Source organism: Scophthalmus maximus, chromosome 19, assembly GCF_022379125.1.
Source record: "Scophthalmus maximus strain ysfricsl-2021 chromosome 19, ASM2237912v1, whole genome shotgun sequence".
Taxonomy (NCBI): domain Eukaryota; kingdom Metazoa; phylum Chordata; class Actinopteri; order Pleuronectiformes; family Scophthalmidae; genus Scophthalmus; species Scophthalmus maximus.
Window position 1 is genome coordinate 5,321,847 of NC_061533.1, and position 20,967 is coordinate 5,342,813.

Genomic DNA, 20,967 nt, shown 5'->3' on the forward strand with positions numbered 1-20,967 from the left:
TCAACGTGGAACTTACACGGCGAGCGATCGTCATTCAGACACGGGTTCTTCGTGATTATCACGGCGTTAATGCTACACGTGGGAAGAAAAAAAAAAAACGCCATTCGTGATGCAATAAGTTGTCTGCCTCGATTAAAGCACTTGGTTCTGCTCTCACATCCAGTTTGTGCAACATGTGCTGCCTCTCCTCCTGCGTGTGGTTGTCGAGGTGTGATGTCTCCCCCTAAAGGCAGCCTGGGGAACAGAGGGAAACGGGGCCCGTGTGTCTGCGTGTGTGAGCGTGACAGAAATCCTGAAGTGATAGGCAGGATAATCATATAAACACCCTGAGCAGCATTTTAATCACGGCCAATAATAGATCTCTGCCAACTTTAATGATACATTAGGTACAAGTGGATGTGATTGGGCTTTTTGAAAATTAGTGAAAATTCACGGGAAGAGACGGTATGAATCCAATTACACTCTCATATATCTACACAGTTTGAAATCAAAAATAGCATATTAAGTTATAATCACCATAATTTCAGTTGTGTAATGCGCTTAACAAGTTTTGAACAATCATTTTACATAACTGTACAAATGTCTTCTGTACAAAAGTGGCTTTAAAATATTAAATAACGCTCCACGTGAGCGTGGGGAAATTACATGAATTCACGGAGTTTCTCCTTCACTTTCTCTTCGATGTTGGCGTGGTATTTCATTTGGGCAAGCAGCGCTCTGGCAGTCTGAAGCTCCCCTAATGAGGAGGGGAAAAAAGAATAAATACAAAGGAAATTCAATCAATGACCCGTTCGCCGCCATAAAGAGGTAAGCTTCGGCGTAGATCATAAAAAGCAAACAAGAACGGACGCGTAGGAGGAAACAGAATATATTTCATTGCGACGTAATACCTGTGCGAAGGGCAGCGTCTATCCGCTCCGTCAGGTCAGCCAGTTTCCCTGCGAAGTGAAGAGGAGACGAGTTGCTGGAGTTCGGCAAGTGCTAACAAGACATGGCAAATATTGTGCTTGTTGTTCCTCAGGAATTCAACAGCACACTCATCTCTGAGAGTAAGTGCCTGATTTGAAGTGACACATACAGTAGAAAGAAAATCAAAGAGGATATGTTGTGTCAAGACGCTTCATGTGCACATCATCGAGCACTTGATCAACCAATTAAATGCACTAAGACAAAGTTACTGTAGATCTGTCGTCAGTGGTTTGAGGTTTTTTGTGTGCGCTGTATATCAAAGGTAGGTAATTATGTTAAGCCTTTCTGTCACTAGTTAAAGTTTTAATCTTTAAGATTTTCATGAAATCACATCCCGTACTATTTGTGGTCATCATTTTTTTGGGGCTGCAACTAACGACTTTTTTTTCATAAGCGATTAATCTGTCAATTATTTTCTCGATTAATCGATTAGTTGTTTTGTCCATATAATGTTATAAAATGGTGAAAAATGTCCGCAAACCAAAGACATTCAGTAATATTTACTTTTTTTCCCCTAAAAATTATCTGAACTAATTCATCGATTATCACAATAGTTGGCGATTAATTTAGTGGTCGATTACTAATCGATTAATTGTTGCAGCTCTACATTTTTTTCCTGCATTAGCCAATGTGTTTAATTATATAATAACCTTTCTATAAGTGTCTCAAATTGCCCATATGCCTACACATAATTACATGTTTGCATTGTTTGGTTACATTGCAAAAAACATACATCAGTTGTTCATGTACACAGTGGCTGCACAAGAAGAGTTAACTGTGGTATGATACACCACTTGCTGTTACCATGGCAACCACAGGTATCATCCCCTAAATCAACCAGAGCAGTAATCTTAACTATAAGCCATGAAATAAAAGCACGTCTCCACACGCTCAGTGATCAGCCTCATATCGTTTCATCTTGATAAACACATTTTAAAGCCTGGAGAGAAGTTTTTTTTATTTTTTAAGTAGATCTATTATAAGCACCAATAAACTAAGGACTTGTGTTTCGATAGTTAGCTCTAATCACTCAACCAGGCTTTCAATACATAAACGGACCGGACATATTTGTTTACCTCTCGTGTCTCGGCCGATCGTATCGGCTTCCTCCGGAGTCCGCGCTTCATCAACGGCTTCATTGACCTCCATCAGCTCCATCAGAAACGCCGCATCAGCCCCGGCGTCGGTGCCCTCCTCTATGCGCACGCCCTCCAGCTCCAGCTAAAACGCAGGACAGGGGGGGGGTTCATCGGGCTTCCTTTTAAAATGCATGTCGATACTGTTGAACGTCAGATGGTGAAGGACGGTTTCTCCCGAAACGAGAGAAGAGCTCAGAGTTATGGAAATAAAACGAAAAGAAGTGGAGGCGGGGATTTGGGGACTCACCATGTAAAGACCGCGACTCAAAGGCTTGAGCAGAGTCGTGTACGCTTTGTTCACGAGCGCAGATTGGTTTTCTGAATACTCCTGCTCTCTCTGCAAAAAGAGGGTTCCGTTTCAGTGTGCTTCTACTCCCGGCAGGGATCGGAAAGGAAACATGTATCATCGTGATGCTTTGCCTTTTTTGAACAAGAAACGTTGGCATAGTTACACATCAATCTGTCACAAAAGGGGAATAAAATCCTGATGCTTTTTTCTTCTTTTCTTTTTTTTACAACTTGCCAACCGTATCTATACCGCTGTCAATTCTCTAAACACCAACCCCTCGGAGATACTGTCAATTAGGGTGCGTGACGTACAGCTACTCCGTTTGTAGTCAAGCAGTTTGGGACCCTTGAAGGGATGCAGGTGCAAGTTTGACACAACAGATGAGCGGAAACAAGGAATTGAAATATATGTGGGAAAAATGGTAGAAAGGTGGAGTACATTTTGCAGCTATCGGGTCTGTCAGCTCTCGTGAAAATCAATAGTCTCGAGCTCGGGGGGCCCATGGGCCCACCGTGTGGAGCCATTTCTGTAATAACAACCAGTGCAGTAGGTGGCTGCCTTGTAGCTTTGTATAAGTAATGAGTTTTCTGGACATGATGTCGGCCCCCAGAGGCTGGACGATGTCTAATTAAGAAAAAATGGCCAGAGGTGCTGATAAATAAAACAGAGTCGGTACAACATTGGACAGGTTGTGTGTGTGAAGAAACCAGTCCGGCTACCTCGCCTTTCTCGCACTCGGCTGAATGTGAGTTTTGCTTTTCATATCGCATCCTGACAGCAGTCTGCATTGTGCTTTTCCACCTGAGCGTGCGGAATAAATTACAGGTGAGGCAACACAAACTCTGCTCCTCCCCTGTATCAAAACAAGTAATGTGAAATGTTTTTGTCCCCCCCCCCCCCCCACTATTATTTACTACTCTGCGAAATAACACATTGGAAGTCAAACTGCTCAGATGCATTGGCACGAGTCGTATTTCTTCCCGTGACACTTTTAAAAGATGATCTAGTCAAGGTTTTTATGCAAATCGTGCTCGTACTTTTCTCAGCCGCCTCACTGTGCTTCAGGCAGCAGAGTGTGATTTACCAAGCACCTCGAATCTATTTTATCCACACAGAATTCCGTTGCTAGAGAAGAGCACTTGTCTGCTTACGAAAAAAAAAGACAAATCGTAAGTGAGGAGAATGATAAGACCTTTTTTTCTTTTCTTACAGCAGCGAGTGGAAAAACCAAACTCAGATCTGTGTCCTTAAGAATAAACCATCACAATGCGCAGTGGGCTTCGTATTATTTTACATTTTTTCGAAGCAGGACAGGCAGAATTATCCCATAATTATACTCCCTTGTATGGGTCAACCTCCAAAACCACGATATCCTACATTTCCCATGATGCAGCTCGCTACAGTAGCACCTTCCATGGGCAACCTTCCATTCCATTGGTAGCAACCCATGTCTTGAAACTCTACCCTATAAGTCATTACACACCTGCTCACACTGCACTTGCTTTGAAACCTTGAAACAGACCTCTGTGTGTAAAATCAGTGGAATGCCCCTTTAAAATGATGGTCAATTTAGTATTTGTCTTTTGCTGTAAGCTAGCGAGCAACGTTGTTTTGTGCAGCTTTAAGACGTTTTATTTTTATTGGCAAAATACATGGTTTACATTAAGTGATTAAATAATCAGCCTGATAATTGATTTGCTGAGCTACAGAAAAATGATCTGCAACTATTGTTTTTACAGGAATTTCAGTTGTTTTTCAAACAAAACAGCCAAAGATTCATTGTTATGACTTCTAAAATGTTGTGATTTTCTTTCGTCTTCGTGGTAGCACGTCGACTACAGTAAATTTAGGTTTTGGTCTGTTGGCCATATGAAACAGGGCAATTTGAGTATGTTACCTTGGGGAAATTACAGCAGGCCCATATTCTGAGCGTCCATAAACGAAATGATTACCTGATTAATCAAGAAATAAATTGGCAAATGAATCAATAATCAACATAGTCATTAGTTGCTGACCTGTATTTAACTTTGCTGGTTTGTTTCTGGTAGAATTTCTGCTACTCACACTGCTGTCGTGACTCTGGCTAAACATGTTTTAAGTCAAACACTGGCTTTTCCCACTTCAACTGCAGCTTCTTTTTGGGACATGTAAACCATCATTTCTCCCTTCACCACAGATCCAAAAGTTATGAAATACATGGATACATGGAGGATGGCAAGGGGTCAAACAATTGAGGTTTCTTTTGACTTTAACTTTCTCTTTCTTTACCCTCTCTCTCTCTATACTTTAAGGATTTTGGAATTGTGAATAGACATATTTCACAGATGTTATGATGGTGTAATTACTAACATTAATAAAGGTGTAGGAAGACCAGTTCCAGAGTCCTGGTGTTGTGCGTGCTGTCTTACTGGGACCGCCTCCGGTACTAGAACTAAACCATCAATAATGTCATTAAATAATCCTTATAAACTATTTTTGACAATTATGAAATTAAAAACTCCAAAGCTGTTTGTAGTCCACTCATTCATTTCTACTACGTTACCATTTGTTTTTATGGTTTTCAACATCTTTCAAATTTTCTTCTCCTTGAACTTGTTTGCCTGATAACCCTAATCTAGGGGAACGTCGTCTCAATGGGGCAAAAATATGCCAATATACTTGAACAAAGCCAGAATTATTTCCCTTTGGAAAAAAAATATCACACGGTCCAAATGGCCCTAATAGAGACAAAGGGTCGGGGATCCAGCTTCCTGTGCCACACTGCTGCTATTGGACAGGAAAGCCGTCGCTGACTCACCGTCCCATCTCCCCCGGCTGATCTCTATTCAGACCCTGCCCGCCCTGCCTCCCCTGCCCCCCTGCCTACCACCGAATTCTGGCTGAAGTTGTCTGGATGCAGAGACCTCTGGAGCTGCAGGTATCTTTTCTGCAGCTGGTGTGTGTCCAGTGTGAACGTGTGGTCACTGAAAAGAAGCAACACGAGGTCACGTGAAATGCTTTTGGGGGGGGGGGGGGGGGGGGTCACAGAATGGCATCAACTACTGATGTGTTCTTCAGGTAGGGAGAGCGGGTAGGGAGAGCAGCTACTCACCAAGCCATGATCTTGAAGTAGGACACCCCCTCTTCAGGAGGCTGGACCACTTTGCATGACACACAGAAGAAGGCAGGTGCAGTGTCGAGGGGCTGCTCACACTTCCAACAGTTGTGTCCCACTGGACCTGTGCAGAAGTTCCTTGGTGAATTAGACTGATGAGCGTGGAGGGTCGGTCCCCTTCCCCTCACCGGGGCTCCTCTGGAGCCCATGCTGCGGCCGTGCCACGATGTGTCCTCTGTGTGCAAGCTGCTGCACACACCGTGTGCTGGACGTGCAGCCACTTTAGACACAGACAACCGGCTCCTCGTCAGCAGCGCAGCCCGGGACGACAGCACAATCTGCCGGGAGGTCGATGACAACATATCTGGGGGTTAAAAACACAACGACAAAAACATCAACAACGCTGCGATCCCCGCCGTCAGAACACCAACATCTCCTTCTTCCTGTCCCTCTCTGAATGGCACGGGAAGAAGAAGGAGAAGAAGAAGAGATCATATCGTTCTTCTTCGTGTGTTGAAAGCGGCGCCCTGCCAGCCCTCGGCTGGGCGGTGTAATGGGGGGGGGGGGAAACACAACAACAAGCTAGCACAGCTGAGCCGCTAGCAACAGCACAACACACTTTGTCAGCGACAGCTACTGATGCTAACGTGAGCAGTTGGGATTCTGATCGCGGCGCGACTCACAACCTTGTAAGTTTCAACACCCTGGTGGCCACCGCCGACATGTTAACTTCCGTGTTTTAAAAACAACAACAACAACAACAACCTGCCAGTGACAGAAAGAGCCGGGGTGCTCAATGTGTGTAAGCTAGGTTAGCTCCCAGGCTAACGGCGAGGCTAGCTTAGTTTGCTAACTCGTTTCAACAGCGCCCCCCCCCCCTTCAAATAAATAGTCGTTCATGTTCGTGTTCAGTGCTGCCGGGTGGCTTCTTGTTAGGCACCAGAGTATTTCCGCGAGAATAATTTGTCATGTCGTTAAATAGTGTACAAAAAAACCCAACCACCTAGCTTTCCCTTTCAGTTGAAATGCATGCGCAGCTAGCTAGCTAGCTAGCCAGATGACAAAGGCATCCCATGCTAGCGCTTACTGACGAACACTTAGTACATGAAGAACATCTGTGACGACACACAAACACACATTGTTCTTTTCTATCACCATATATAACATATTCACACGCAGGTGACTTTATTTCACTTGTGCCTTCCCCGATGTATGTCACTCCCAAATATGCTGGGGCCACATGTCTATCTCCCACTTGTCTTCTCTCCCCCAACCTCCCCAGATCTTCTAGTAAACCCCCATGGCGATGAGTCCTACAATGTTCCACGAGGAGATCTGGATCCACAGAGAGTGGCTGGTCCACCAGGGACAGCGACAGGCACCGGAGCACAGATAACACCTTTCCAAAAACCTGGTGAGTGTGTTGCATGTACATGTTTGTTGGTGCCGCATCATCTACCCAACGCAGGCTTCTTCACTGGAACAACTCATGTGCTCGCCAAAAAAACAAGTTTCTTTGAACCCGGGGGCCAGCTCAAACACGCTTATTTGGCCGTGGATCAGACCAGGCGTCAAGACTCCCCCAGCTTTTTACAGTTTCCTAAGAAAGTACAAGCCGTGATGAATGCCAGTTAAGAAAAGTTCTTGTGTGTGTGTGTTGGTGTGTGTTTTTTACGGAGGGGGGTGCAAGAGGTGACGGCGGAGTATTCCAGGGAGACACTGGTTGGAGACAGCGGCTTCCATAAGGTAAACAGGATCTCGTCCTGAAGGTCGAGGGAGGTGCTTCTCAAGGCCCCCACAGACAATACTCTGGGTATTATTAACGGAAATGGCTAAGAATAGAGAGCAGGGGAGCGAGGTGGCTCCTCTGGCGGTCGTGTTGTTTGGGTTAAACAAGCCAAAACGGAACATCATCTGCAGAAGAGTGACTCCTCCGGCTTGGGTGTGTCACACTCTGCGCAAGGCCATGGGTTGATCTGGAGGGGCTCTATCTGGCTCCGCTGCAGGGCAGCAGGGAGGGAGTAGTTGTGGATCTCTCTTGACTTGTTATGCATGGAGTTGTTGCGTGTTAAAGTGTGGATTTGTAAGTACAAGCCCGTTTTTACAGTGCATTGCCTACAGAATATGTTAATGTATGTTTTTTGAGGTGATAACTTAAGTCTTGCTACCTGTGTACGAGGGGTAGATTTGACGTCGCATGGATACAAATTTAATTTTTCTGGTTGTAGGGTTAAATGATATGGATAAAATCCTCTTACACAATTTTATTTCATAAATATATCTCAAACATGAATGAAAAATTATTGATATAACCATGCAGGAATGTCTGCCTTGGGGCGAATTCAGTAAATATGTGACAAAATCATGCACCTCATTGCATTGATATAAAAATTGTATAAATACATTAAATTTTGCTACGAAGCAAGTCCCGGTCATTGATTTGCATCATTACTCACGATGGCCTAAAACACCCAAATAAGGATGGAATTGATACAGTTTTGTTGATGCAGTTATCATGTCTGTTTATTGGTCCGATTCGTAATTGATTTCCTTGATGATTAATGATCAATTTTCTCTGTGGGGAATAGATTAACCCAGCACAGGTTTTCAGTGTCAGTTTAATTGTTTGTTTTTTGTTTTTCCTTCATTTAGTCTCTGGAGAGAATATTTGTACATTTGTTTTCCGTTTGGTTTCCTTAGTCAATGAAACAATTTGCTTAGCCTGCCTACCTGGCATTACGCTTACCCTTGTTAATGGACAATGCTTCTTTGTAAGGAAATCATTGACATTTGTGGGTGTCAAATACATGACATTCCTGGAATTACAGCCTATGGTTTGAAGAAACATTCCAGCATATTACTGGTCTTGCAACCCTTGACAAGTCTCCGGCAGCATTGGACATGCTGTTGACATTATTGTTTTGCAATGCAAAACTGTAAGAAAAACATGCTGACATCATTAAAAGGAACTGATCAGCTCAGAGACGTACAATCCCCAAGGTTGGAAAGCTATGAAACCGGTTGTCAACAGGAACCACATCTCGGTACACATTCCTGAATTCAAATGGCATGGCAAAATCTTTGATGGTTACAACGTTTGCTATTGTAACACGGACGCCGCATATAATTATATCACTTCACCCAAGTAATGATACATCTATACAATAACCCTGGATCAGTTTCAGCAACATTACTGACAGGTTATTGTTCATATTATCTCTGTTTGTGTAACAATACAATTTGAATTTTCAATGTAATTTCATTAAATACTTTTTATTAGAATCAGAACAGGAAAAGTGGAATTTTTGTGTCCCTGAGTGCTCTCCCATTGGAAAATCAGACGCAAAGGTTTTTTATGATCAAGCCAACCTGACATGATTGCTCTGTTAATTTATCATGTTTACAGCCTCCACACACCTTCTAGGCAGCTGCCTCATTGCATGTTTGATTTTTGTTGTTTATAAGGACAGCCCATTGATTCTTCACCTAAATCTGGCAGGGATTAAAATTTAAAATGCAGGAAAATAAATGGACTTATTATATTCTCCTGACGACTGCTTTGCCATTTGGAAATGCTTTGTCCAATTTGACAGCCCTTTGAAAGCAAGATTAATTGTATGTGTTTAGCACTGGCTTAATCAATAACACAGTATCCCACCCACCCAGTGAAGTCACTCAAGCTATTCTTTGTCACAACAATTGGGAATCTCTTTTTCATTACTCCGAGCACCCTTCAAATGAGCTGTCTGGAATGCTCTGATGTATGACCTTGTTAGTTAGCATTGTAGTATTGATTTGTCAGCTTGGTATTGTGTTGTGGTTCAGGCATTGATGGAGAGTAGATTTTTGATCTTGGACAACACTTTATAGTATATCACTCATCTCTATTACTATTATGAAATCTTCTTTTTCCCTCCCACAGATAAACCATGATCCCCATCACCGAGTTGCGGTACTTTGTGGACACTCAGCCAGCATACCGCATCCTGAAACCATGGTGGGATGTGTTCACCGATTATATCTCCATTGTCATGCTCATGATTTCCGTGTTTGGAGGGACACTGCAGGTCACCCAGGACAAGATGATCTGCCTGCCCTGCAAATGGGTGGTCAATGACACCTGCAAGAAGAACTTTAATGCCACCCAGTCCACATCACTGCTCTTGGAGCCCAAAGGGATCCAGTATGATCTGGACCGCCACCAGTACAACTATGTGGATGCCGTGTGCTATGAGAATAGATTGCACTGGTTTGCCAAGTATTTCCCCTACCTAGTATTACTCCACACCCTCATTTTCCTAGCTTGCAGCAACTTTTGGTTTAAGTTCCCACGAACCAGTTCCAAACTGGAGCACTTTGTGTCCATCTTGCTGAAATGCTTCGACTCCCCATGGACAACTAGGGCACTGTCAGAGACGGTGGTCGAAGAGAGTGACCCAAAACCAATGAAAATGAACGGCTCGATGGACCACAAGGAGTCCGTTATCAGCGAGGATGTTGAGGCAAGTGTTCCCATGCTCCAAAGGACAAAGACACGCTTGGAGCAGGGCATTGTAGACAGAACAGAGACGGGGGTTTTGGACAAAAAAGAGGGTGAGCAAGCAAAAGCCCTTTTTGAAAAAGTAAAGAAGTTCCGAATACACGTTGAGGAAGGAGACATTGTGTACAGACTGTACATCCGACAGACTATCATAAAAGTCATCAAGTTTATTTTAATCATTTGCTACACAGGGTATTATGTGCACGATATCAAATTCAGCGTGGACTGCTCCGTAAATATAGAGAGTCTGACGGGGTATAGCGTCTACCGTTGCGCTCATCCGTTGGCTACACTTTTTAAAATCTTAGCCTGTTTTTACATTAGCTTAGTGGTGGTTTATGGTTTGATCTGCATGTACACACTTTGCTGGATGCTGCGTCGCTCTCTCAAGAAATACTCCTTTGAGTCGATACGGGAAGAGAGCAGCTACAGTGACATACCCGATGTAAAGAATGACTTTGCGTTCATGTTGCACATGATAGATCAGTATGACCCTCTGTACTCCAAACGCTTTGCTGTGTTCCTCTCAGAAGTCAGCGAAAATAAACTGCGGCAGCTGAACCTCAACAATGAGTGGACACTGGACAAGCTCAGGCAGAGGATAACTAAGAACTCTCAGGAGAAGTTGGAGTTGCACCTTTTCATGCTAAGTGGCATTCCAGACACTGTGTTTGACCTGATGGAGCTGGAGGTCCTTAAACTAGAGCTTATCCCAGATGTCACCATCCCCCCGATCATCGCCCAGCTGGTCAACCTGCGGGAGATGTGGCTTTATCATACACCAGCTAAAATCGAAGCTCCAGCCTTGGCTTTTTTGCGCGAGAACTTGAAGTCGCTGCACATCAAGTTCACCGACATCAAAGAGATTCCCCTATGGATCTACAGCTTAAAGAACCTGAGTGAGCTTCATCTGACTGGGAATCTCAGTGCTGAGAACAACCGCTACATCGTCATCGATGGGCTCCGGGAGCTCAAGAGGCTCAAAGTTCTTCGTCTGAAGAGCAATCTCACCAAGCTACCTCAGGTGGTCACTGACGTGGGCCTGCACCTCCAGAAGCTTTCTGTCAACAACGAAGGCACCAAGCTGATGGTGCTCAACAGCCTGAAGAAGATGGTGAACCTGACAGAACTGGAGCTCATTCGCTGTGATCTAGAGCGCATACCGCACTCCATCTTCAGCCTGCACAACCTGCAGGAGATCGACCTGAAGGACAACAACCTGAAGACCATTGAGGAGATCATCAGCTTCCAGCACCTTCATCGGCTCGTCTGCCTTAAGCTCTGGTACAACCAGATTGCCTACATTCCCATCCAGATTGGCACACTGACTAACCTCGAGAAGCTGTACCTGAACAGAAACAAGATTGAGAAGATTCCAAGCCAGTTGTTTTATTGCCGCAAGCTGCGCTTCTTGGACCTGAGCCATAACAACCTGACCTATATCCCAACGGACATTGGCTTCCTCCAGAATCTTCAGTACCTTGCAGTGACAGCTAACAGGGTGAGGAATCCAGTATCACACTTTTATAATCATTTTAGTCTTTATTATTGTTCATTGTATTGTTTGTATCCTTTGAGGCTGATGTGGAATGTGAAAGTTACAAATTATTTTTTTATCTCCTTTTCTTTCCCGAAATAAAGATCGAGAGTCTACCTAATGAGCTTTTCCAGTGCAAGAAGCTTCGCACTTTGAACTTGGGGAATAATTGCCTGCACACTCTGCCATCGCGGTTTGGAGAGCTGACCGGGTTGACACAGCTAGAGCTGAGAGGGAACTGTCTGGAATGTCTGCCCGTGGAGCTGGGCGAGTGCCGACAGCTAAAGAGGACCGGTCTTGTGGTGGAAGAGGGCCTCTTCAACACTCTGCCCACGGAGGTTAAGGAACAGTTGTGGAAAGTTGACAAAGAACAAGCTTGAACAGGTCTGTCGCTGTGACCGAAAACAGATACTCCATACCTTGGCCCCCGACACAGGTGGGAATGCCCATACTGTCCCAGAAGGCTCACTGAAGGTGGCAGTAAACCTGCTGCAGTGTGTACTGCCAGTAAGGTTGGGTATCGAGAACCAGTGCCAGTTTGGCAAAACCAAAACAGAAATTCTGGTAGCTTCTGGTTGTTCTCTTAGTTCCTAACTCCCCCATTTCCCCCCCTTACGAACAACTCCTATATGGTAGATTCAGAGATCCTTGTGTTTATGGAGGTGAAGGGTCAACGAAGATACTGTGTTCACAGTGCAGGTGCTGCAGAGGAGGGGCTGGTATTCGACCAGAAAGTGTGATTCCCTACATTACATTGGCAGAGTGGAGCAGGGTTCCTACGCAGTATGGAATTTGATTTGAGTAATTTCCAGGTCTGGATAAGTATGGAAGAAAGATAACAGAGTAGGGGTCAAAAATTGTGTTTCCAGACTGAAGTCCAAGCAGAGGTGAATCCAAAGGTTTTAGAATACTAATGATCCATCTCAGTCTTGTCTAGTAAATAATTTTACCACAGTTAGTGATAAATGTCGCCATAGCGACACACTCTCTGTACCTGCCACTGACACTACGGTTTCTACAGAGCCGTAGTTCACATATGACTATGACAGGTGGAATGATTAATCAATTATTAATCATTATTTAGATTATCCTGGTGATAGCTAGTTACTTTGTACCGTGTCCCCTGTTGATGATAAAATACACATTTACCACATTATCACAGTTTAAATATCAATGTTTTGATATGAGAATCAGTCCTAGAACAGGTAACGTCAGAATTGGAAGTATCAATATTTCTAAATCAAGCCGCGCATCACAATCAACTTTCTGGAAAAAACGTGTCTAAAGTGCAACATAATAGCATACGCAGTCAGAATGTAATATGTTAACAGTTGCATTTCTAAAATGATTTATTTAAATCAGAATATTAACTTATAATATTAATTTATATAATAAAATGTACTTAATAAATATCAAGCTATTTGTACTCTGGTGTCAAATATGGTCTGAAAAATCAACAGAGAAGAAGGAAATTTGAGTCTGCAAAAAGTCTGGAATTTTGAAATGGAAAATGTGGATGAGTATTACAAAACATCGACCCCCACAGTTATATCACTGGAGCATCTTACCAGGAAGCAGATATCCAACCCTTACTGTCAGTATACTCATGAGTGGGAACATGAGCATGGCCATGCTACATTAACATTTATTTCTTTAAATTAAAATGCACGAAACAAAATTAACAAATTTGGGGATAATGTTGACAAATGTTGAGTGAGATTAATCATGCCTGCGTCATAAGAATTCAAATTAAGTTTATACATAGTGACACTGAAATGTGATTGCAACATGTTTGACACTAAGTCAGATGCTGAAACACTAGATGAGCTTAATACCCTTGCGCTGGTGGATATGATGTAACCTCTGGTCTACGTGTATGTATGCCCTGATAGTTGAGTGTTGCAAGTTAAGGAATCAAATGTGTTTTCTCAGCACCTGGCCTTGTGTTCTTTTCAGTTTACTACAATGTTGTAATATGATGTTTGTATCTTGATAGGGAAATTATTCAGTTATTTTTAATCTAGCTGAACTGCATTACCCACATATTGTTCAGTATGACCTTCACCTGTGCACGAGTTTATATTCATCTTCAATGGAAACTTCTCCTAACTTGCTATATAATTAATTACGGTGAATCGAATAATAATTTAACCTGTTTTTTTTTATGGAAAAGAAAAATGCAATAAGTTCCAAAATGTGAAACTTCGTAGGGAAATTTGAAACTTTTGATTTTACCTCCAAAAGCTTAAAACTTACAAATAATCAAGCCACAATCCACTTAATAAAAAGAATAAGATGAAATTTTTGCCAATAATTTCAGCATTATGAGGCATTTCTGAAAACACCACAGATTTTCAGTCGGTTGCCTTAACTATGATTTACACCGGTTGTGTTACGTACTGTTGTGTTATGTACGTATTGTTGAAAACAAATGAAACGTGCGCTTTCACTTTGTGCTCACACCTGTCTCTTTAGATGGATATTGGTATTTTGTTAAAGCAACTGAAAAATAACCGTGGAATACTGCACCACTGACTTTAGACTACGCCTTTTCTTTGTCAAAAGCGCAATAGCTTTCCACCACCTCATGATAGGATTGCGCCAAACAATGCGTCTGAAACACCTAATTTTAAAACCAAATCTGCTGATGGGGGCTCAGATATGTGCAAGGGCAATTTGCTATTTAGACAAATTGGGCTCTAGATGGGGGTAATTTCAACTAATTAAGACGCTAGTGTCACGCTTGGCACCGCTTTGCACCAGGTATAAGATGAGGCCCTTATTTGTAAGACTGATCTAAAATCTTAGCAGTTGGCTTTACACAAGCTCATAGGGGGATGAAGGTTTTTTTGCGAGGTGAACCGATCTCTTGTGTTTACCCATCCCCTGCCATAGGAATAAAAATAGAGGAAAAAAATACTAGAAATTTGAAAAGATTCTCAAAGCCATAATTACAAAGTAATATCTTACAGATTTTACTTGATACTTTCCGTATCCAGACGTATGCGAACGTCCGCTAGGATCCTTGTAACGTGAATTGCATCATCTCTCCTAACTGTAGGAGATATGAGAATCTTTATTTAATTTAATTTTTCCTGTCATTAAGGGGCTTCCATACTTTATCAGATCAGGTCATGTAACCGTTATCATGTATTTCTCCGGTTTCAGATTGTGATCATTTGCATAGAAAGGTTTCAAACGTTTTACCTTCGAGAGACTTCTGTGCCCTTGTGTCTTGCCACAGTGAGCAATGACGCTAAAAAAATGTGGAAGATCAACATCAGTGCATAGCTCTGAAACAGCACAGCACACAACGGGGGTTCTTGTGTTTACTCTGAGAATTTAAAAAAGAAAAAAAAGTCAGTTTATGTTTCAATAAACCTAACTGCAAGAAAACATGGACAGTAGCAATATACAGTACAATAACTGGGTTCAAAAAGCATTGGAATAGTAATGGAACATTTATTTCATGGACATGTTATTGTGCAATATTGCCTTTATTTAAACTATGTAGACATTAGTAGTGATGTAGTTGTAGAATGTGCATGGGCATTCTTTTTGTCACGTTCATTTTACTAAGGCGATGGTGATAAATTTCGAGTGAGTTAGACTGGAGGAGCCTGGAGAATGCTTTTGCACTATAGCACCTCTGTCACGTTAAATTTGGGTAAATGCAAATAATGGTATACGACCTAATGTACACAACGCATGTTTGGTGTGTTTACTGGTATGGGAAGGTTCAAGTGAAAGACTGCCAGCCATGAGATTAAAATGGTGTTTGATTCTGTTGAAGTATTTCTCAGGGTTCCTAGGGGGTATGGAAAAGTACGGAATTTGATTTAAGTAATTTCCCGGTCTGGATAAGTATGAAAAAAGAAAAGAGAGTATGGAAGAAAATATTTCTGTGTCCAGACTGGACTCTGAACAGATGTGAATCCAAAGGTTTTAGAATAATAATGATATGTCTCAATCTTTCTTGTCTAGTGAATAATTTTCCCACAGTTAGTGATAAACGTCTCCATAGCGACACACCCTCTGTACCTGCCACTACGGTTTCTACACAAAATTACTGAGTTTGAATATCAAATCTTTTAATATAAGAATCAGTCATAGAACAGGTAACGTCAGAATCTGAAGTATCAGTATTTCAAATAATCAATCCGCAGAAACCGTGACTTTCTGTGTATCAAGTGCAACATAATAGTGTACACAGTCAGAATGTAATATGTTAACAGTTGGATTTAAAAATGATTTATTTACATGATAATAATTACTTATATAATAATATATGCAATAACTTATATAATTTTATAACATATAATAATATTTACTTAGTAAATATTTCTACTCTGATGTCAAATATGGTCTGAAATAAAAGTATGGAATTTCTTTCAATGGAAAATTTGTAGGAACCCTGATTTCTAGAACGCCACGTAGAAAAACAAATTAAAGTTTGCCCCTCACCTTTAAATCCCAACTGGAGCATTTAAAAAAATGATATCCACAATGCCTCAGCAATACACCACGGATTAAGACAATCAACTATCCTAATTAAAGGCGACATCGCAGGTGTCGAAATGTAAAGTCTTGTAGCGAGCACTGCAAGTAAAATGGTCAGTATGTTAGTAAAAACATTGTGTAGGTTGCTAGTAAAGTGGTATAAGTCAATAGATTTTTGTCTCATTAGTCTTTGTTACTGTTTTGTTCTCTGTGTTTCCTCTATCATTTGACTAAATTTTCCTTTTGACATATTAATATTATGATAGTATGACTACATTTCTCAGGTAGACCAGCTAGTACTCACTTCTCTTTTGAGTTGATTGCCTATTTTTTTAAAATTATACCTGGTGTTTTTTTTTAAATTTATTTAAACCGCTGTGATAACATTTTATATACATTTCTATATGTTCTTTTCTAGTTTTGTGTATTTAATATGGACTGCTGGTTTAAAACAAAATGTGTTGGTAGTTGTTTTTAAAGAAACCACTTGGTTTCTTTTATTTTTCCATCAATGACCAGGTATTGATTGAGCTGGGTCATGTCGGAATAGTTGAATTGTGGTTAGCACAGAAGAAGTGTGTGTGAGTGCTACCTGCGTGTACAGTATGTGTGTTTGCATGATGGGACTTTGTCTCCCCTTGATGTCCATTTTCTTTTGTCCTCTCAAAGTTATCATTTTGGGTACAAAATCATGTACCCAAACCGATCCCAATCATAGGTAGTGTACAAATATTGTTTTGTGCATAATTTGAATCATTAGTATTATTATTATTATTTGCCAAAAGGTTTTCATGTAAAGGGAAATCATCAATAGTATTGTCATGAATGATGTCACAAAGAGTCAGCATCCACTGGGTAAGAATAAAATAAACTTGGTTGACCACATTTGTATTGGTGTCTGTTTAGCTTCTGCTTGGATGTTGTGAAAGAGACAGTTCTCTGTCGTATTATTTGCTCCAGTGTCATGTAAGAGCATTAAGCAACCGTTTTGAAGTTGAAGCAAATCACATATAATTATGCTCAACATTAAGCATTGTAGCCATACAGCATATGCACCGACCAGGGAGAAACTCTGCTACACGCCAATATCCACCATTTTAACCTAAACGAAACTCACTTCAAATAGCAAGCAACTAAATCAGCATATTGCATAAACACGACAATTGTACACCACAAGCTACATACCATAGCAAAGCCCCGACTCTACAGATTCCACCCGTGGGTTTCTTATCACTCTGCGACCAACCGACATCAGAACAAGTAGCCGAAGAAGAGCAAACAAAAAATGTTTTATCAAACAGCAACATACATAAATGATGTCTTACCTTTGATGTTTTGTCATGATATCTTTGAGTTTTCTTCCTTAAATCCATAAATCCACAAAGGTTACTCGTCATTTTGGGCTGTCAAACGGCCTGTTCCAGCGCTGTTCACAACCAGGCTGGTGTTTCTAATGTGAAAAGGGCTTTGACTTATCAAAGTCCTCACATTGTGCTTACTTCCTCAGAGTTAGCCAATGGTGTTGTTGACAGGGATATGGCTGTCTGTCGATTCTCCTTGGCTCTGACGGTTCAATACACTTGTCACACAGATTGACCAATGGGCTGCTGACCTACAGCCCTTACAATTATTTTTTTTTTGGCCCTTTGAATTTTTACGTCAGTGTCCCTAGCAGCTCTGACGTCATTACGCCGCACTACAAAGATTATTTTTGGAGACAGATGAGCACCCACCTTGTATTAAATGTAAAACACACAGTGTTTACACAGTTTAAGTGAAAATTGAATGGGTTTTGCAGTGAGAAACCTCACATGGAACAACTGTGCCGATTTGGAGAGTCTGTCTGACCATGTCCCTACTAGAGCCTGTGACTTTGATCTGCTTCAGCATGAAATTTGACACAGATAAGGTTCAGATGCTCTTCTATGACTTCCAAGAGGAATGGGCTTCATCTGCATTATTGCATAGTGGGTATTCACTCTGAAATTATAATTTTTTTCAGGCTGACATGACATCTTTCATTTATGTTGTGTTCCATCTTCATTTGCTCTGACCCAGTAACATCTATACTAATTTTTCTGAGTAAAGATATACTCATTTCATTCTTGGGTATGTCATTTTTTAAGGGGGGACCTGCGAAAAAAGGGCCTGGAGCTGAAGCTGAAAAGTTTTAAGAACTAACATGGAAGTGCCCAGATATCTTGCATATTATACAGGGGACATGGAATTTGATGAAAACGAAGAAAAAGTTTTATTTTTATTTTTATTAAATCAAAAGGGCCTAACAGTGCATTCTCCGTCACTACCTAATGTGTTTTTTAAGTGGCCTTTTGTGTCAAAACCCAGTTTTAAGTCTTTCATTGTGTCAGAATTGTGCTTGTCATGATCAAATGATCTCAAAAGCAAATTCTGGAAAACGGTGAGAGGAATCTGTGGTGTCAGAGTCAAGAAGATCATTTTGACTTGTTTACTTTTTAATAATATAAACGTGCGTGTATTAAACGTATGCGTTGTGTGTGTGAGTGTGAGTGTGTGTGTGTGTGAGTGTAACCATTTTAAATAACTGTATATTCCTTGCGGAACCATTGAACGCCGGGTGTCTGGCCGAGGACGGACATGTTTCTCCGACGCACTTGCTCGTAGACGCAGCGTTTGAAATGGTAAATATCGTTGTTGGAGTTTCTTGTACATTGTTTCTCATAATTCGATGAACAAAACGGCTTAATAAGTTATTGAATAATGTCCTGGTTCAACGCCGTTGATTTTTTGCCAGGAGCCAGTTTGCAAACAACGCTCGTTGTATCGTAGTGTTTTGCTCATGTTTGCTAGCGACAAGCTAACACAGACAGCTAGCATCACCGGATGTCCTTTAACTGACGTGCTGGTTAAAAGTTTTCATGATTTCAGTCGTTGTTGTTTTTTTCCTCTGTTGTGATTTTACAGGCTGTTACACTTCAAACGGATCTTGGGGAGATTAAAATCGAACTGTTCTGTGAGCGCTCACCGAGAGCATGTGAGGTGAGTTTCATTTTCCTCTGCTGGTGTTTCTTTTATATATATAAAAAACACATGGCCACACTTTCACATTAACATTGATTAATCGATCAACTGTTGCAGCTCTAGTTTTATCATGAGCTCATGGTGCAAAGTGACGGTCTCTACATTGTTATGTAAGGTTGGAGTGTGATTGGACATTAATGGAGAAACAATATTCTATTGTAAACTGTGTGTACTGTAGCTTTCAAGAGTCTAAACTTAACATTCGGATGCTTTTTCATTGGTGAAGTTGTAGTATAATAAAGTGGTGTCCCCTTTAAAAAAAACTTTTTTTTTTAATTCTGCAGAACTTCCTCGCTTTGTGTGCCAGTGGGTTCTACAGTGGCTCAGTCTTCCACAGAAATATCAAAGGCTTCATGGTTCAGACCGGAGACCCCACAGGTACGCGACTGGTTTTGCACCTGATCAATACCAGAAATGTCAGAATTCTCATTCTCACCTCTTCTTTCCCCCCCCTTGTAATTTCAATTAATTAATTCAGGCACAGGCAAAGGAGGAACAAGTATATGGGGTCGCAAGTTTGAAGATGAGTTCAGTGAGCACTTGAAAGTGAGTAACTGTTTGCTTGGTGTGACCTAAATCATTTTACATAGGGTTCAAAAGTTTAATAATTAAACTTTTGTGTTCTTTGAATTGTCTCATTTCAGCATAATGTGCGAGGAGTGGTCTCGATGGCTAACAATGGCCCCAACACGAATGGCTCCCAGTTTTTCTTCACGTATGCCAAACAGCCACATCTGGACATGAAGTATACAGTGTTTGGAAAGTATGTCACCTGTATATTACCAACAAATTAGTGTTTGAATATGTGAGACCAAAAGTAGTGGCGGGGATATTAAAGACGACGATGTAGTGAAAATTGTTTAGACCCGGTTTTCAGCTGGTTACAATACATTTATCAGTTATTGATTGAATAACATTTTTAATTGATTGATTTAAAATTTGCTGAAATTGCTCTCACTCTCTCCAACCTGTAGGATTATTGATGGGCTGGAAACGCTGGATGAGCTGGAGAAGCTGCCCGTCAATGAAAAGACATTTCGACCACTGACTGAAACTCGGATAAAGGATGTGACCATTCACGCTAACCCTTTTGCTGGATAGCCCACGTGGACTTCAGAATATGCAGAAAAGGCCGCCAGCACAGTCGTGAACTATGTTGTTCTCCAAAAAAGCAAAGTGTTACAGTGGTACCTGGCTGATAACTTCTGTTCATGTTAAAGATTGGATAGACGTCAATGACTGAATGGCCGAGGCCGTGAAACGCTGAGTTAACAAAATTCAGGAATTTCTAATGGGTATGACATAGAATTGATGTCATTTTGGGTGAAAATTATTATATCTAAATAAATAACTTGATGCGAGATCCATCTGTCAGATTTCAACCGGTTGCAGCTATATCTTTAATTATAACTGAAAAGAAATGCTCATGACGGTTTTTCACAGTGTTTGTAATGCAAAGTTATTTTTAAACTCTTCATTCCATTTCGTTCACGTACATTGACACCAGACAATTTTTTTTTTCTTTATACAGAACTGGTGTACAGATTTGGATGTTTTTTCTGTCTTAATGGTCTGTGTAAATAAATTCTCTTGGTTTTGTACTGAACTTAATGTAATTTTGTAATTCATCCTGCATTCACGTAGTATCGCAATTATGGTAAATACAAATTGGCGACTTGGAAATTGCCCATAAGTATGACTGGGGAAAATCTGAGATAATGTTGTTCCCGAGTTCCGGAGTTGAGGTGACCAGAACCTTTCAACATGCCGGAGAAGAGGACAGATTCAGTAATGGATGGTACGTAATTCTTTATTTTGAACAGTGCAACAATGTACATT

At 41.2% G+C, this 20,967-nt stretch overlaps 3 protein-coding genes across 5 annotated transcripts; 2 read left to right on the forward strand and 1 right to left on the reverse strand.

Moving 5' to 3' along the window:
- Window positions 1-310: 310 nt before the first annotated feature.
- Window positions 311-17,640, reverse strand: hscb (HscB mitochondrial iron-sulfur cluster cochaperone). Of its 2 annotated transcripts, none has more exons than XM_035641133.2 (7): window positions 17,394-17,640; window positions 5,489-5,855; window positions 5,264-5,360; window positions 2,356-2,445; window positions 2,046-2,190; window positions 891-938; window positions 311-736 (listed from the first exon to the last, which is right to left on the reverse strand). In XM_035641133.2, exons 2-7 carry the CDS (start codon window positions 5,851-5,853, stop codon window positions 642-644), a joined length of 840 nt encoding a protein of 279 aa, XP_035497026.1. In that variant the 5' UTR covers window positions 5,854-5,855; window positions 17,394-17,640; the 3' UTR covers window positions 311-641. The 2 variants fall into 2 exon arrangements, with proteins under 2 accessions (XP_035497026.1, XP_035497025.1); XM_035641132.1 differs by lacking the exon at window positions 17,394-17,640 and adding an exon at window positions 17,254-17,348.
- lrrc8ab (leucine rich repeat containing 8 VRAC subunit Ab) lies at window positions 5,835-16,953 on the forward strand. 2 transcript variants are annotated; one of them, XM_047329305.1, is made up of 5 exons: window positions 5,835-6,180; window positions 6,774-6,905; window positions 7,171-7,237; window positions 9,414-11,532; window positions 11,673-16,953. In XM_047329305.1, exons 4-5 carry the CDS (start codon window positions 9,421-9,423, stop codon window positions 11,946-11,948), a joined length of 2,388 nt encoding a protein of 795 aa, XP_047185261.1. In that variant the 5' UTR covers window positions 5,835-6,180; window positions 6,774-6,905; window positions 7,171-7,237; window positions 9,414-9,420; the 3' UTR covers window positions 11,949-16,953. The 2 variants fall into 2 exon arrangements, with proteins under 2 accessions (XP_047185261.1, XP_035497023.1); XM_035641130.2 differs by lacking the exon at window positions 7,171-7,237 and having other exon boundaries at window positions 5,836-6,180.
- Window positions 17,641-17,812: 172 nt separating the features above from the next.
- Window positions 17,813-20,734, forward strand: ppil3 (peptidylprolyl isomerase (cyclophilin)-like 3). Its single transcript, XM_035641137.2, has 7 exons — window positions 17,813-18,035; window positions 18,678-18,728; window positions 19,012-19,086; window positions 19,413-19,506; window positions 19,607-19,674; window positions 19,773-19,891; window positions 20,103-20,734. Exons 1-7 carry the CDS (start codon window positions 17,994-17,996, stop codon window positions 20,227-20,229), a joined length of 576 nt encoding a protein of 191 aa, XP_035497030.2. The 5' UTR covers window positions 17,813-17,993; the 3' UTR covers window positions 20,230-20,734.
- Window positions 20,735-20,967: the final 233 nt, after the last annotated feature.

Excerpts from the sequence above, each read along its gene's own strand:
- lrrc8ab (XM_047329305.1), top strand. The coding sequence starts at position 9,421 with ATGATCCCCATCACCGAGTTGCGGTACTTTGTGGACACTCAGCCAGCA. Across the intron at positions 11,533-11,672 it reads TTGCAGTGACAGCTAACAGG|ATCGAGAGTCTACCTAATGA; the intron begins GTGAGGAATCCA and ends CCCGAAATAAAG.
- hscb (XM_035641132.1), bottom strand. The coding sequence starts at position 17,320 with ATGTCGGTTGGTCGCAGAGTGATAAGAAACCCACGGGTGGAATCTGTA. Across the intron at positions 2,191-2,355 it reads TGAGTCGCGGTCTTTACATG|CTGGAGCTGGAGGGCGTGCG; the intron begins GTGAGTCCCCAA and ends CCTGCGTTTTAG. Across the intron at positions 737-890 it reads AGACGCTGCCCTTCGCACAG|GGGAGCTTCAGACTGCCAGA; the intron begins GTATTACGTCGC and ends CCTCCTCATTAG.
- ppil3 (XM_035641137.2), top strand. The coding sequence starts at position 17,994 with ATGACTTCCAAGAGGAATGGGCTTCATCTGCATTATTGCATA. Across the intron at positions 19,507-19,606 it reads TCAGACCGGAGACCCCACAG|GCACAGGCAAAGGAGGAACA; the intron begins GTACGCGACTGG and ends TAATTAATTCAG. Across the intron at positions 19,675-19,772 it reads AGTTCAGTGAGCACTTGAAA|CATAATGTGCGAGGAGTGGT; the intron begins GTGAGTAACTGT and ends GTCTCATTTCAG.